Below are 15,878 nucleotides of genomic sequence, written 5' to 3' on the forward strand. Positions count from 1 at the left end.
TCATCTTTTTCCATTTTTGAAAAAGCTCCAGAGAGCCACTAGGGCGGCGCTAAAGAGCCGCATGCGGCTCTAGAGCCGCGGGTTGCCGACCCCTGGACTAGACTCTTCCATTCAGGGTTGAGCGGTCAAAGGGCTTTAAGATTGTAGACCTGCACAAGACTGGAATGGTATTTTCTCTTTTCTGACTTTCTCTAATGTGTGGCGCACTGTTGCGTGGGAGTCAACTACCTGCAGTGGTTGTTGTCGTCCAGGACGCTGGAGGTGAGGTGGGTGTCAAAAGCGCTTTCTCGGTGTAGCCAAATGTCGATGGAATACCAGTTAAGGCAGTCCTCCCCTCGCTCGGTGGTACTGACGACGCCTTGATAGGATTGCCCTTTGCCTTCGTAGCAGTCTGTGGGGGCTAGGCGAGCGCGCGCGCGCACACACACACACACACACACACACACACACACACACACACACACACACACACACACACACACACACACACACACACACACGTACTGGTTATCATTTGGAATGGGGACCAAGTTTTTGATCATCACTTGTGGGGACCACCTTTTCTACAGGTTGTGGAGGCATAACATTATTTTTTAGGTAAAATGACCACTGCCCAGTTAGCTCATACACGTCTTTAAATCTCTGGATTGATGAAGTAATGTGCTGATCATTCTTACTGGAACCAATATGGATCATGGGGACCAAATTTAAATAATTTTGCATAATTCACACAAATTTGTATGTGACTACTGAGGACCATTTAAAAAAAAAAAAAGTTCAAATTAAATATGACATGATGCTCAGAATACAACACTACAGCTGTCCTCTTATAGGAAGCTTCACCACTTAAATGTTAAAGCAAATCCTGCATCTTCTGTGACATTACTGAAAACTGCTATTTAGCAGTAATGAAGTTGCAACTCCAACTACCATATATAGAAGGATGGAAAAATCTGAATGTGAATCATACTTTAAGGTAATATTTTTTTTATAATCATGCTGTATGAAAATGTCATCCTAAGAAACACTAAACCAGATTTTGTTTTTGGAAAAATATATTAGTTTTAACGAAGGATGGATACCATACAGATCCATCTTCAGAATGGATCTATCATTTAAAAAGGTTTCCCTTTAGGGCACCTGTTTTTTTGTCCCCATACCGTCAGAGGTCCCCTTAAGGTGACTGTGTAAACAGAGCGATGTCCCCATTAAGTAAGCATTGCCAGAACACACACACAGACACACACTCACACACACACACACACAGTCCGTACGTAAAAAAAAAAAAAAGAGGTAACTATTAAAAAAGGGTATAATGAAGGTCTTCGTTAGCTTACGTATTTGACAGAAGCGGCCCTTGTACCCTGCAGGACATGTGCAAATGGGTACTTGGTTGCTGGAGCTCACACAAAAGCCTCCACGCTGACAAGGATTGGGGTCACAAGGAGACGTTGACTCTAAAACACACACGAGGCAGACATGACATGACATACTGAATGCCGTCTTCTTCTTCTTCTTTCTCGAGATGTGACGTTCACGGACGAGTCGAGTCATTTGTAGTGAGCGATGAGAACCGATTCACAGTTGAGTGCCTTTTTTTTTGCAAGTTATATTAATAACATTTACCCAGGGATGTTGTAAAGGAGTACAGTTTTGCATTCACATGGTTACCTTGTCAGACAGTATTTTAATGTATTATTAGTTATTAGGTTCCACGTTCCACAAAGCACGTTAAACCCAGATTCCGATCCAACAAAGGTCTTAACTCATTTTCCTTCTATGCCACATCAATATGGAATGCACTCCCAACAGGTGTAAAAGAAAGTGCATCTCTATCCTCCTTCAAAACCGCACTAAAAGAACACCTCCAGGCAACTACAACCCTAGACTAACACCCTCACCCTTCCACATCCCACCTCCCCGGATTGTAAATAACCAAATGTAAATAATCAAATATATTTCCAATGTATATACTTGTTCTTATGCTATCTGAACTCAATATGTTCTCTGTGCATATCCTACAAAGTCAGACCTACACTGTTTCAATGCCCATTTCTCTGATGATGCAATTGTTGATGACTGAAGTGCTGTTATCAACCAAACCCTCCTCATCCCACCCCCCTTGAATGTAAATAATGTAAATAATTCAATGTATATACTCTGATGATTAACTTGTGTGATGACTGTATTATGATGATAGTATATATTTGCACCATGAATTAATTTACGTGGACCCCGACTTAAACAAATTGAAAAACGTATTCGGGTGTTACCATTTAGTGGTCAATTGTACGGAATATGTACTGAACTGTGCAATCTACAAATAAAAGTTTAAATCAATCAATCAATCAATTAGGCACTATAGAGAGCCTCCTGACCAACTGCATCTCTGTCTGGACTGGAGCCTGTGGAAAAGATCATCAGGACTCCTCTTCCTCCTATCCGGGAAATCGCAAAAAGTCGCTGTCTGACCAAGGCTCAGAAAATCTGTAGAGACTCCTCCCACCCCCATCAAGGACTGTTTTCACTGCTGGACTCTAGAAAGAGGTTCCGCAGCCTCCGAAGCAGAACCTCCAGGTTCTGTAACAGCTTCTTCCCTCAGGCCATAAGACTCTTGAACGCATCATAATAATCCCCTCAATTCCCTTCAAAAACGGATCAACTCGCTGGAATATAAAGACAATATAACATACACCCATAAACGTGGAGCACATGCAAAAGTGCAATATATTATATTTATCTGTACAGTAATGTATTTATTTATATCTGCACCTTATTGCTCTTTTATCCTGCACTACAACTAGCTAATGCAACAAAATGTTGTTCTTATCTGCACTGTAAAGTTAAAATTTCAATGACAGTAAAAGGAAGTATATTTTTGTGTACTGCACAATTTTTTTATTTGTTGGTCCGCGAGCGCCTCCTAGAGAGCCACCAAAAAATATCTATTTCTCAACTGTGGTCTGTATGGGCCACAGCGGTACTCAAGTTGTAATTAGGGCCGTGCATATTTGGGCACCACAACATTTGATTTGTAAGGGTAATGATTCGATCCTCGATTCAAACTGATTTTCGATTTAAAGACATGCACCCAGGGATAGGTTGATTGGCAACACAGTCACAAACAAGGATGGGGCGAGAGTCACAACTTTGTGAACAAATGTGTGAGCAAATTGTCCAACAGGTTAAGAACAACATTTCTCAACGAGCTATTGCAAGGAATTTAGGGATTTCACCATCTAGGGTCTGTAATATCATCAAAAGGTTCAGAGAATCTGGAGAAATCACTGCACGTAAGCGATGATATTACGGACCTTCGATCCCTCAGGTGGGACTGCATCAAAAAGCGACATCAGTGTGTGAAGGATATCACCACATGGGCTCAGGAACACTTCAGAAAACCACTGTTAGTAACTATAGTTTGTCGCTACATCTGTAAGTGCAAGTTAAAATTGTACTATGCAAAGCCAAAGCCATTTATCAACAACACCCACAAACGCCGCCGGCTTCGCTGGAAAAGTGTTCTGTGGTCTGACGAGTCCACATTTTAAATTGTTTTTTGAAACTGTAGACGTTGTGTCCTCCGGAACAAAAGAGGGAAAGAACCATCCGGATTGTTATAGGCACAAAGTTCAAAAGCCAGCATCTGTGATGGTATGGGGGTGTATTATGGCCCAAGGCATGGGTAACTTACACATCTGTGAAGGCACCATTAATTCTGAAAGGTACATACAGGTTTTGGAGCAACATATGTTGCCATCCAAGCAACATTATCATGGACGCCCCTGCTTAGTTCAGCAAAACTATGCCAAGCCACGTGTTGCAACAGCGTGGCTTCATACCATACCATACCAACTTTATTTATAAAGCCCTTTAAAAACAACCACAGTTGAAGAACAAAGGGCTGTACACCACAAAGAAATACAGGCAAATCACAGACTAAAAAACAACATTTAAAACAGAAGTAAAATACACATATTGAAAAAAGCAAATACAAATTATCCTAAGAACAATTTGTTAGATAAAAAGCGGTTAAAAAGTTAGAAACAGTTCAAAGTCTCATGCTGGGTTAAAAGCCAGTGAATAAAAATGGGTTTTAAGAAGGGTCTTAAAAGTAGCCAAAGAAGGGGCCTGTCTCACATGGAGAGGCAAATGGTTCCAGAGTTTGGGACCTGCAACAGAGAAGGCCCTGTCCCCTCGAAGCTTGCGATTTGATTGGGGTACTTCCAGGATCAGCTGATCAGTTGGGTGGGGGCATTGAGGTGGAGCAGCTAAGAGAGGTAAGGTGGGGCAAGACCACGTAAGGATTTAAAAACGAGTAAAATAATTTAAAAATGGACTCTAAAAGACACAGGCAGCCAATGGAGGGGGGCTAAAACAGGAGTTATGTGCTCTCTTTTTCTTAAGTTAGTTACAAGTCGGGCAGCTGCATTTTGGACCGGCTGCAGACGTGAGAGGGAGAATTGGCTAAATACAAAATACAAAGAGAGACGTTACAGTGATTACTGTCTCAAACTGTTGCCGAGAAAGAAGGTTTTTAACCTTGGCCAGCTGACGTAAATAAAAAAAGCTGGCTTTCACCACTGTGCCAATCTGACTCTTCATAGTAAAAGAGTGTGGGTACTAGTCTGGCCTGCCTGTAGTCCAGACCTGTCTCCCATTGAAAATGTGTGGTGCATTATGAAGCCTAAAATACCACAACAGAGACCCCCGGACTGTTGAACAACTTAAGCTGTACATCAAGCAAGAATGGGAAAGAATTTCACCTGAAAAGCTTCAAAAATTGGTCTCCTCAGTTCCCAAACGTTTATTGAGTGTTGTTAAAAGGAAAGGCCATGTAACACAGTGGTAAAAATGCCCCTGTGCAAACTTTTTTGCAACGTGTTGCTGCCATTAAATTCAAAGTTAATGATTATTTGGAAAAAAATTGCGTTTCTCAGTTCGCCTTTGCAGTCTATTCAATTGAATATAAGTTGAAAAGGATTTGCAAATCATTGTATTGTTTTTATCTACAAATTACACAATGTGCCAACTTCACTGGTTTTGGGTTTTGCAGTAGTATAATACTCTTACTGTGAATAAGGTGATCAGGTATCGTCTTGACCAAATCAATTCCATCCATTATACCTTAAAGAAAAAAAGGAAGACAGATCAGATATACTGCACACCCATGTGTCAAAACGCACGTGTCCGTTCTTACCTTGGAACAACACCTGTAACAATTGACAACATACAGTAAATACATCAAAATGATTTCTTGGCCATTTTCTGGCAGACACGGTTGAGACACTTACAGTCATCAAGTCTCCTTGGACGCTCAGGACGCCCGCGCTCATTAGAAGCAGGAGTCGTGCTGCAAACGGCATGGTGTGGCATTCAAGCAGAGTAAGTGGAGAATGACGGGAAAAAGAAACTCAAATGTACATGTGATGTGGTCCTTGACAGCTTAATCAACCTTTAGCTCGGCATATTGATCACGATTCATTTATCTAACCCCACTTTTATTTACTTGCACCATGGACTACTTTGAACCTCCAGTCCATACCAGTCAACGACATACTCTTGCCTAAATGAAAAAAACAAAACGATTCTAGGCTCATTCAAGCTGCTGCCTGCTATTCTTTAGTTTAAGAGAACAAGTGTCAAAGTTATTCTCGCCACGGTCAATGAGCCCTTCTTCGCCTCCATGGTGGCAAATAAACCGTTTCTTGCAGGTGTCATTATCATTATCACAAACATGCAACACTACACACGGTAGGGGGCTATACTAACGGCTAAGCTGGAGCTCTTAAATATAAACAGAGGTGGGAGGATCGATAGAAATATCAACAGTAACGATACCGAGTGTCAGGTTCAAACACTGATGACATCTATTAAACAGACAAAGAAGCAAGAAATTAAACAGAGACAGAATTAAATTTGGCTCAATTGAGGAGAAAGGTCTGGGCTGTACTCTTGTACAGTCTCCACCACGCTCTGACGAAAGATTGCACGCCTCCTCTTTTATTTGGACTTTCCCTGATTACATGGCGACAGCTGTTTCTAAGGGAGGGGGGGTCGTAAACAGCCATCGCCTTTGATTACAAAACAGTTCAAAGAAAAGGTCGTAAAACAGTTAAAAGAAAAGGTGCCTGGAGGGGAGTCAGGCCCTGCTTCCTCTCCGCTATGTAGATCTCGGGTCAAGACAAAATCTTCCTGTGGATTACAATAGAAGAAAGAAACCGACGCCTTCATGTTGCTTCCCATCGTACACAGTGGAGTTTTACAAGCCTTCTGCTTGGTAGGATCAAAGACAGCTTTTGTCTGCTCGCAGGGCGAGCTGAACTCAATGTAACACAAAGTTTTGTGATAACTTAGATACAATTATTCTGACACCAAGTATAGTAGTCCCATCAATCTTTTACTATCAAAAGTATTTTGTTGTTTTTCGCTATTGTTTACAAACTTGTAATGATAAACCGGTAGTAAAACTTCCCACCCCACGGTTCCTATTATCATTTTAAATACAAATTATTGTAAAAACGCAATTGACAAGCGATACACTCACGGACTGGTGACACTGCTCATTTATTGGAGAAGAAAACTGGAGCTGCGAGCCTGAAGTGGCCCCTGGCATGGACCGCACTTTGGACACCCCTGCGTTAATTTGTCTGCTATTCATGGTAGCATTTAAGCGCATTTATGGCGCTCACTTGCTTCCCGAGTGAATAGCTGGTGAGTTTCGACGTGACCAAACAAGAATGATATGGAAGTTACAGATGTGACGTTCGTGAATGAGTCCAGTCTTTTGAAGGGCTCTTTCAAATGAACGATGAGGATCAATTAACATTTGTGGGCCATTTATTTGCACATGCAAATAAAGTACAGCGTCACCCGACTCGACAAGAAAATCAATCAATCAATCAATGTTTATTTATATAGCCCTAAATCACAAGTGTCTCAAAGGGCTGCACAAGCCACAACGACATCCTCGGTACAAAGCCCACATAAGGGCAAGGAAAAACTCACCCCAGTGGGACGTCGATGTGAATGACTATGAGAAACCTTGGAGAGGACCGCATATGTGGGTAACCCCCCCCCCCCCTCTAGGGGAGACCGAAAGTGATGGATGTCGAGTGGGTCTGACATAATATTGTGAGAGTCCAGTCCATAGTGGATCCAACATAATAGTAAGAGTCCAGTCCATAGTGGGGCCAGCAGGACACCATCCTGAGCGGAGACGGGTCAGCAGCGCAGAGATGTTCCCAGCCGATGCACAGGCGAGCGGTCCACCCCGGGTCCCGACTCTGGACAGCCAGCACTTCATCCATGGCCACCGGACCTGTGCCCCCCCCCCCCCCCCCCCACAAGGAAAAGGGGAGCAGAGGAGAAAAGAAAAGAAACGGCAGATCAACTGGTCTATCAGGGGGGCTATTTAAAGGCTAGAGTATACAAATGAGTTTTAAGATGGGACTTAAATGCTTCTACTGAGGTAGCATCTCTAATTGTTACCGGGAGGGCATTCCATAGTACTGAAGCCCGAATAGAAAACGCTCTATAGCCCGCAGACTTTTTTTGGGCTCTGGGAATCACTAATAAGCCGGAGTTCTTTGAACGCATATATGTGTATATGTATATATATATATATACATACATACATATATATATATATATATATATATATATATACATACATACATATATATATATACATACATACATACATACATATATATACATATATGTATGTATGTATGTATACATATATGTATGTATGTATGTATACATATATGTATATATATATATACACTGTATATATATATATATATATATATATATATATATATATATATATATATATATACTGTATATGTATATAGTTGGTAGAGTGGCCGTACCAGCAATCGGAGGGTTGATGGTTACTGGGGTTCAATCCCCACCTTCTACCATCCTAGTCACGTCCGTTGTGTCCTTGGGCAAGACACTTCACCCTTGCTCCTGATCAGGGGAGCCGCTCGGGATTTTGGGCCCCATGAAAAGAATCTTTACAGGGCCAGTGTCATTATTTTTTCTGTATTATAATTTCATCATCATTAGGGGCCTCTCTGGGGCCCCCTCCATCATGGGCCCCTAGAATCCGTCTCCTTTACCCCCCCTTTTCGACGCCCCTGCTCCTGATGGGTGCTGGTTAGCGCCTTGCATGGCAGCTCCCGCCATCAGTGTGTGAATGTGTGTGTGAATGGGTGAATGTGGAAATACTGTCAAAGCGCTTTGAGTACCTTGAAGGTAGAAAAGTGCTATACAAGTATAACCCATTTATCATTTAAGAGGCTATTTCATCCCTACAAGCCTGTTTCGCATGTTTCTCTGCTCTTCAGGGGATTTTACTGGCTAAAGAAGAGCGGAGAAACCTGAGAAGCAGGCTTGTAGGGATGAAATAGCCTCTGTTTTTTTTCCTGACCTAATGTATATTCCACTCTACCCCGGTATTGAGCATTGTATAACGGATAAACCACCGAAACCTTGACCATATATATATATATATATATATATATATATATATATATATATATATATACAGTATGTACATGTATACAGTATATGTATAGGCTATGTGTGTACTGTATATATATTGTTACTTTACATGCAGTTGGCTTTTAGCCCTCAGACACATTTTTTTAGCCAAATGCGGCCTCCAAATCAAAACGTTTGGACACCCGTTTTCTAAAAGGACTCACAACCTCAAAAGACATGCATTCATATTAGAATATTGAATATTTTTAAGCATTTTCCTGCCAATACATTATATACAACATTTGACTGATAACGAACCATGGAAAAGTATTTGCTAATTTACCACCATTCAAAGAGCAAAATTTTGATGGTAGGTGAGAGAGAGACAGAGAGAAAGAGACAGAGACTAGACCAGGGGTCGGCAACCCACAATGTTGAAAGAGCCATATTGGACCAAAAATACAAAAACAAATCTGTCTGGAGCCGCAAAAAATTAAAAGCCATATTACATAGAGATAGTGTGTCATGAGATATAAATTGAATGAAGGACTTAAAAGAAACTAAATGACCTCAAATACAGCTACAAATGAGGCATAATGATGCAATATGTACATATAGCTAGCCTAAATAGCATGTTAGCATCAATTAGCTTGCAGTCATGCAGTGACCAAATATGTCTGATTAGCACTCCACACAAGTCAATAACATCGACAAAACTCACCTTTGTGTATTCATGCACAACCTTAAAAGTTTGGTGGACAAAATAAGACAGAAAAAGAAGTAGCATAAAACACGTCCTAAAAAGTCGGAGAAAGTTATACATGTAAACAAACTACGGTGAGTTCAAGGACCGCCATAATTAGTAGGACAAAACGGCGCTCGCCAAATACTCGAATCAGTGAAGCATGTTTAATATAAACAGTGTGCTTTATAACAATTAGTGAGGTTTGTGTCATGTTTGTCCTCTTACAGAAACCATATTAAAACAAAAAATATATTTTTTCCCCTCATCTTTTTCCATTTTTGAAAAAGCTCCAGAGAGCCACTAGGGCGGCGCTAAAGAGCCGCATGCGGCTCTAGAGCCGCGGGTTGCCGACCCCTGGACTAGACTCTTCCATTCAGGGTTGAGCGGTCAAAGGGCTTTAAGATTGTAGACCTGCACAAGACTGGAATGGTATTTTCTCTTTTCTGACTTTCTCTAATGTGTGGCGCACTGTTGCGTGGGAGTCAACTACCTGCAGTGGTTGTTGTCGTCCAGGACGCTGGAGGTGAGGTGGGTGTCAAAAGCGCTTTCTCGGTGTAGCCAAATGTCGATGGAATACCAGTTAAGGCAGTCCTCCCCTCGCTCGGTGGTACTGACGACGCCTTGATAGGATTGCCCTTTGCCTTCGTAGCAGTCTGTGGGGGCTAGGCGAGCGCGCGCGCGCACACACACACACACACACACACACACACACACACACACACACACACACACACACACACACACACACACACACACACACACGTACTGGTTATCATTTGGAATGGGGACCAAGTTTTTGATCATCACTTGTGGGGACCACCTTTTCTACAGGTTGTGGAGGCATAACATTATTTTTTAGGTAAAATGACCACTGCCCAGTTAGCTCATACACGTCTTTAAATCTCTGGATTGATGAAGTAATGTGCTGATCATTCTTACTGGAACCAATATGGATCATGGGGACCAAATTTAAATAATTTTGCATAATTCACACAAATTTGTATGTGACTACTGAGGACCATTTAAAAAAAAAAAAAGTTCAAATTAAATATGACATGATGCTCAGAATACAACACTACAGCTGTCCTCTTATAGGAAGCTTCACCACTTAAATGTTAAAGCAAATCCTGCATCTTCTGTGACATTACTGAAAACTGCTATTTAGCAGTAATGAAGTTGCAACTCCAACTACCATATATAGAAGGATGGAAAAATCTGAATGTGAATCATACTTTAAGGTAATATTTTTTTTATAATCATGCTGTATGAAAATGTCATCCTAAGAAACACTAAACCAGATTTTGTTTTTGGAAAAATATATTAGTTTTAACGAAGGATGGATACCATACAGATCCATCTTCAGAATGGATCTATCATTTAAAAAGGTTTCCCTTTAGGGCACCTGTTTTTTTGTCCCCATACCGTCAGAGGTCCCCTTAAGGTGACTGTGTAAACAGAGCGATGTCCCCATTAAGTAAGCATTGCCAGAACACACACACAGACACACACTCACACACACACACACACAGTCCGTACGTAAAAAAAAAAAAAAGAGGTAACTATTAAAAAAGGGTATAATGAAGGTCTTCGTTAGCTTACGTATTTGACAGAAGCGGCCCTTGTACCCTGCAGGACATGTGCAAATGGGTACTTGGTTGCTGGAGCTCACACAAAAGCCTCCACGCTGACAAGGATTGGGGTCACAAGGAGACGTTGACTCTAAAACACACACGAGGCAGACATGACATGACATACTGAATGCCGTCTTCTTCTTCTTCTTTCTCGAGATGTGACGTTCACGGACGAGTCGAGTCATTTGTAGTGAGCGATGAGAACCGATTCACAGTTGAGTGCCTTTTTTTTTGCAAGTTATATTAATAACATTTACCCAGGGATGTTGTAAAGGAGTACAGTTTTGCATTCACATGGTTACCTTGTCAGACAGTATTTTAATGTATTATTAGTTATTAGGTTCCACGTTCCACAAAGCACGTTAAACCCAGATTCCGATCCAACAAAGGTCTTAACTCATTTTCCTTCTATGCCACATCAATATGGAATGCACTCCCAACAGGTGTAAAAGAAAGTGCATCTCTATCCTCCTTCAAAACCGCACTAAAAGAACACCTCCAGGCAACTACAACCCTAGACTAACACCCTCACCCTTCCACATCCCACCTCCCCGGATTGTAAATAACCAAATGTAAATAATCAAATATATTTCCAATGTATATACTTGTTCTTATGCTATCTGAACTCAATATGTTCTCTGTGCATATCCTACAAAGTCAGACCTACACTGTTTCAATGCCCATTTCTCTGATGATGCAATTGTTGATGACTGAAGTGCTGTTATCAACCAAACCCTCCTCATCCCACCCCCCTTGAATGTAAATAATGTAAATAATTCAATGTATATACTCTGATGATTAACTTGTGTGATGACTGTATTATGATGATAGTATATATTTGCACCATGAATTAATTTACGTGGACCCCGACTTAAACAAATTGAAAAACGTATTCGGGTGTTACCATTTAGTGGTCAATTGTACGGAATATGTACTGAACTGTGCAATCTACAAATAAAAGTTTAAATCAATCAATCAATCAATTAGGCACTATAGAGAGCCTCCTGACCAACTGCATCTCTGTCTGGACTGGAGCCTGTGGAAAAGATCATCAGGACTCCTCTTCCTCCTATCCGGGAAATCGCAAAAAGTCGCTGTCTGACCAAGGCTCAGAAAATCTGTAGAGACTCCTCCCACCCCCATCAAGGACTGTTTTCACTGCTGGACTCTAGAAAGAGGTTCCGCAGCCTCCGAAGCAGAACCTCCAGGTTCTGTAACAGCTTCTTCCCTCAGGCCATAAGACTCTTGAACGCATCATAATAATCCCCTCAATTCCCTTCAAAAACGGATCAACTCGCTGGAATATAAAGACAATATAACATACACCCATAAACGTGGAGCACATGCAAAAGTGCAATATATTATATTTATCTGTACAGTAATGTATTTATTTATATCTGCACCTTATTGCTCTTTTATCCTGCACTACAACTAGCTAATGCAACAAAATGTTGTTCTTATCTGCACTGTAAAGTTAAAATTTCAATGACAGTAAAAGGAAGTATATTTTTGTGTACTGCACAATTTTTTTATTTGTTGGTCCGCGAGCGCCTCCTAGAGAGCCACCAAAAAATATCTATTTCTCAACTGTGGTCTGTATGGGCCACAGCGGTACTCAAGTTGTAATTAGGGCCGTGCATATTTGGGCACCACAACATTTGATTTGTAAGGGTAATGATTCGATCCTCGATTCAAACTGATTTTCGATTTAAAGACATGCACCCAGGGATAGGTTGATTGGCAACACAGTCACAAACAAGGATGGGGCGAGAGTCACAACTTTGTGAACAAATGTGTGAGCAAATTGTCCAACAGGTTAAGAACAACATTTCTCAACGAGCTATTGCAAGGAATTTAGGGATTTCACCATCTAGGGTCTGTAATATCATCAAAAGGTTCAGAGAATCTGGAGAAATCACTGCACGTAAGCGATGATATTACGGACCTTCGATCCCTCAGGTGGGACTGCATCAAAAAGCGACATCAGTGTGTGAAGGATATCACCACATGGGCTCAGGAACACTTCAGAAAACCACTGTTAGTAACTATAGTTTGTCGCTACATCTGTAAGTGCAAGTTAAAATTGTACTATGCAAAGCCAAAGCCATTTATCAACAACACCCACAAACGCCGCCGGCTTCGCTGGAAAAGTGTTCTGTGGTCTGACGAGTCCACATTTTAAATTGTTTTTTGAAACTGTAGACGTTGTGTCCTCCGGAACAAAAGAGGGAAAGAACCATCCGGATTGTTATAGGCACAAAGTTCAAAAGCCAGCATCTGTGATGGTATGGGGGTGTATTATGGCCCAAGGCATGGGTAACTTACACATCTGTGAAGGCACCATTAATTCTGAAAGGTACATACAGGTTTTGGAGCAACATATGTTGCCATCCAAGCAACATTATCATGGACGCCCCTGCTTAGTTCAGCAAAACTATGCCAAGCCACGTGTTGCAACAGCGTGGCTTCATACCATACCATACCAACTTTATTTATAAAGCCCTTTAAAAACAACCACAGTTGAAGAACAAAGGGCTGTACACCACAAAGAAATACAGGCAAATCACAGACTAAAAAACAACATTTAAAACAGAAGTAAAATACACATATTGAAAAAAGCAAATACAAATTATCCTAAGAACAATTTGTTAGATAAAAAGCGGTTAAAAAGTTAGAAACAGTTCAAAGTCTCATGCTGGGTTAAAAGCCAGTGAATAAAAATGGGTTTTAAGAAGGGTCTTAAAAGTAGCCAAAGAAGGGGCCTGTCTCACATGGAGAGGCAAATGGTTCCAGAGTTTGGGACCTGCAACAGAGAAGGCCCTGTCCCCTCGAAGCTTGCGATTTGATTGGGGTACTTCCAGGATCAGCTGATCAGTTGGGTGGGGGCATTGAGGTGGAGCAGCTAAGAGAGGTAAGGTGGGGCAAGACCACGTAAGGATTTAAAAACGAGTAAAATAATTTAAAAATGGACTCTAAAAGACACAGGCAGCCAATGGAGGGGGGCTAAAACAGGAGTTATGTGCTCTCTTTTTCTTAAGTTAGTTACAAGTCGGGCAGCTGCATTTTGGACCGGCTGCAGACGTGAGAGGGAGAATTGGCTAAATACAAAATACAAAGAGAGACGTTACAGTGATTACTGTCTCAAACTGTTGCCGAGAAAGAAGGTTTTTAACCTTGGCCAGCTGACGTAAATAAAAAAAGCTGGCTTTCACCACTGTGCCAATCTGACTCTTCATAGTAAAAGAGTGTGGGTACTAGTCTGGCCTGCCTGTAGTCCAGACCTGTCTCCCATTGAAAATGTGTGGTGCATTATGAAGCCTAAAATACCACAACAGAGACCCCCGGACTGTTGAACAACTTAAGCTGTACATCAAGCAAGAATGGGAAAGAATTTCACCTGAAAAGCTTCAAAAATTGGTCTCCTCAGTTCCCAAACGTTTATTGAGTGTTGTTAAAAGGAAAGGCCATGTAACACAGTGGTAAAAATGCCCCTGTGCAAACTTTTTTGCAACGTGTTGCTGCCATTAAATTCAAAGTTAATGATTATTTGGAAAAAAATTGCGTTTCTCAGTTCGCCTTTGCAGTCTATTCAATTGAATATAAGTTGAAAAGGATTTGCAAATCATTGTATTGTTTTTATCTACAAATTACACAATGTGCCAACTTCACTGGTTTTGGGTTTTGCAGTAGTATAATACTCTTACTGTGAATAAGGTGATCAGGTATCGTCTTGACCAAATCAATTCCATCCATTATACCTTAAAGAAAAAAAGGAAGACAGATCAGATATACTGCACACCCATGTGTCAAAACGCACGTGTCCGTTCTTACCTTGGAACAACACCTGTAACAATTGACAACATACAGTAAATACATCAAAATGATTTCTTGGCCATTTTCTGGCAGACACGGTTGAGACACTTACAGTCATCAAGTCTCCTTGGACGCTCAGGACGCCCGCGCTCATTAGAAGCAGGAGTCGTGCTGCAAACGGCATGGTGTGGCATTCAAGCAGAGTAAGTGGAGAATGACGGGAAAAAGAAACTCAAATGTACATGTGATGTGGTCCTTGACAGCTTAATCAACCTTTAGCTCGGCATATTGATCACGATTCATTTATCTAACCCCACTTTTATTTACTTGCACCATGGACTACTTTGAACCTCCAGTCCATACCAGTCAACGACATACTCTTGCCTAAATGAAAAAAACAAAACGATTCTAGGCTCATTCAAGCTGCTGCCTGCTATTCTTTAGTTTAAGAGAACAAGTGTCAAAGTTATTCTCGCCACGGTCAATGAGCCCTTCTTCGCCTCCATGGTGGCAAATAAACCGTTTCTTGCAGGTGTCATTATCATTATCACAAACATGCAACACTACACACGGTAGGGGGCTATACTAACGGCTAAGCTGGAGCTCTTAAATATAAACAGAGGTGGGAGGATCGATAGAAATATCAACAGTAACGATACCGAGTGTCAGGTTCAAACACTGATGACATCTATTAAACAGACAAAGAAGCAAGAAATTAAACAGAGACAGAATTAAATTTGGCTCAATTGAGGAGAAAGGTCTGGGCTGTACTCTTGTACAGTCTCCACCACGCTCTGACGAAAGATTGCACGCCTCCTCTTTTATTTGGACTTTCCCTGATTACATGGCGACAGCTGTTTCTAAGGGAGGGGGGGTCGTAAACAGCCATCGCCTTTGATTACAAAACAGTTCAAAGAAAAGGTCGTAAAACAGTTAAAAGAAAAGGTGCCTGGAGGGGAGTCAGGCCCTGCTTCCTCTCCGCTATGTAGATCTCGGGTCAAGACAAAATCTTCCTGTGGATTACAATAGAAGAAAGAAACCGACGCCTTCATGTTGCTTCCCATCGTACACAGTGGAGTTTTACAAGCCTTCTGCTTGGTAGGATCAAAGACAGCTTTTGTCTGCTCGCAGGGCGAGCTGAACTCAATGTAACACAAAGTTTTGTGATAACTTAGATACAATTATTCTGACACCAA

General features: G+C 41.3%; 2 protein-coding genes across 2 annotated transcripts in view; both read right to left on the reverse strand.

The window, feature by feature from the left end:
- Positions 1-5,475, reverse strand: part of LOC133610437 (tissue-type plasminogen activator-like) — a 31,336-nt gene extending 25,861 nt beyond the window's left edge. The window contains exons 1-5 of the mRNA XM_061966700.2: positions 5,295-5,475; positions 5,201-5,213; positions 5,074-5,127; positions 1,338-1,457; positions 229-400 (exon numbers count right to left, since the gene is read on the reverse strand). Of these exons, the coding sequence (XP_061822684.2) occupies positions 229-400; positions 1,338-1,457; positions 5,074-5,127; positions 5,201-5,213; positions 5,295-5,366 (431 nt within the window). The 5' untranslated portion in view covers positions 5,367-5,475. The remainder of the gene's footprint in view (positions 1-228; positions 401-1,337; positions 1,458-5,073; positions 5,128-5,200; positions 5,214-5,294) is intronic.
- A 4,249-nt stretch (positions 5,476-9,724) lies between these two features.
- Positions 9,725-15,033, reverse strand: LOC140679158 (urokinase-type plasminogen activator-like). The gene is made up of 5 exons (XM_072914184.1): positions 14,795-15,033; positions 14,701-14,713; positions 14,574-14,627; positions 10,838-10,957; positions 9,725-9,900 (listed from the first exon to the last, which is right to left on the reverse strand). The coding sequence occupies exons 1-5, from the start codon at positions 14,864-14,866 to the stop codon at positions 9,725-9,727; spliced, it is 435 nt and encodes a 144-aa protein (XP_072770285.1). The 5' UTR covers positions 14,867-15,033.
- Positions 15,034-15,878: the final 845 nt, after the last annotated feature.

The sequence above is a fragment of the Nerophis lumbriciformis genome, linkage group LG11 (assembly GCF_033978685.3).
Source record: "Nerophis lumbriciformis linkage group LG11, RoL_Nlum_v2.1, whole genome shotgun sequence".
NCBI classification, from domain to species: domain Eukaryota; kingdom Metazoa; phylum Chordata; class Actinopteri; order Syngnathiformes; family Syngnathidae; genus Nerophis; species Nerophis lumbriciformis.

Excerpts from the sequence above, each read along its gene's own strand:
- LOC140679158 (XM_072914184.1), bottom strand. The coding sequence starts at position 14,866 with ATGCCGTTTGCAGCACGACTCCTGCTTCTAATGAGCGCGGGCGTCCTG. Across the intron at positions 10,958-14,573 it reads ACCTGATCACCTTATTCACA|AGTCAACGTCTCCTTGTGAC; the intron begins GTAAGAGTATTA and ends TGTGTGTTTTAG. Across the intron at positions 9,901-10,837 it reads GGGCCGCTTCTGTCAAATAC|CCCCCACAGACTGCTACGAA; the intron begins GTAAGCTAACGA and ends GCGCTCGCCTAG.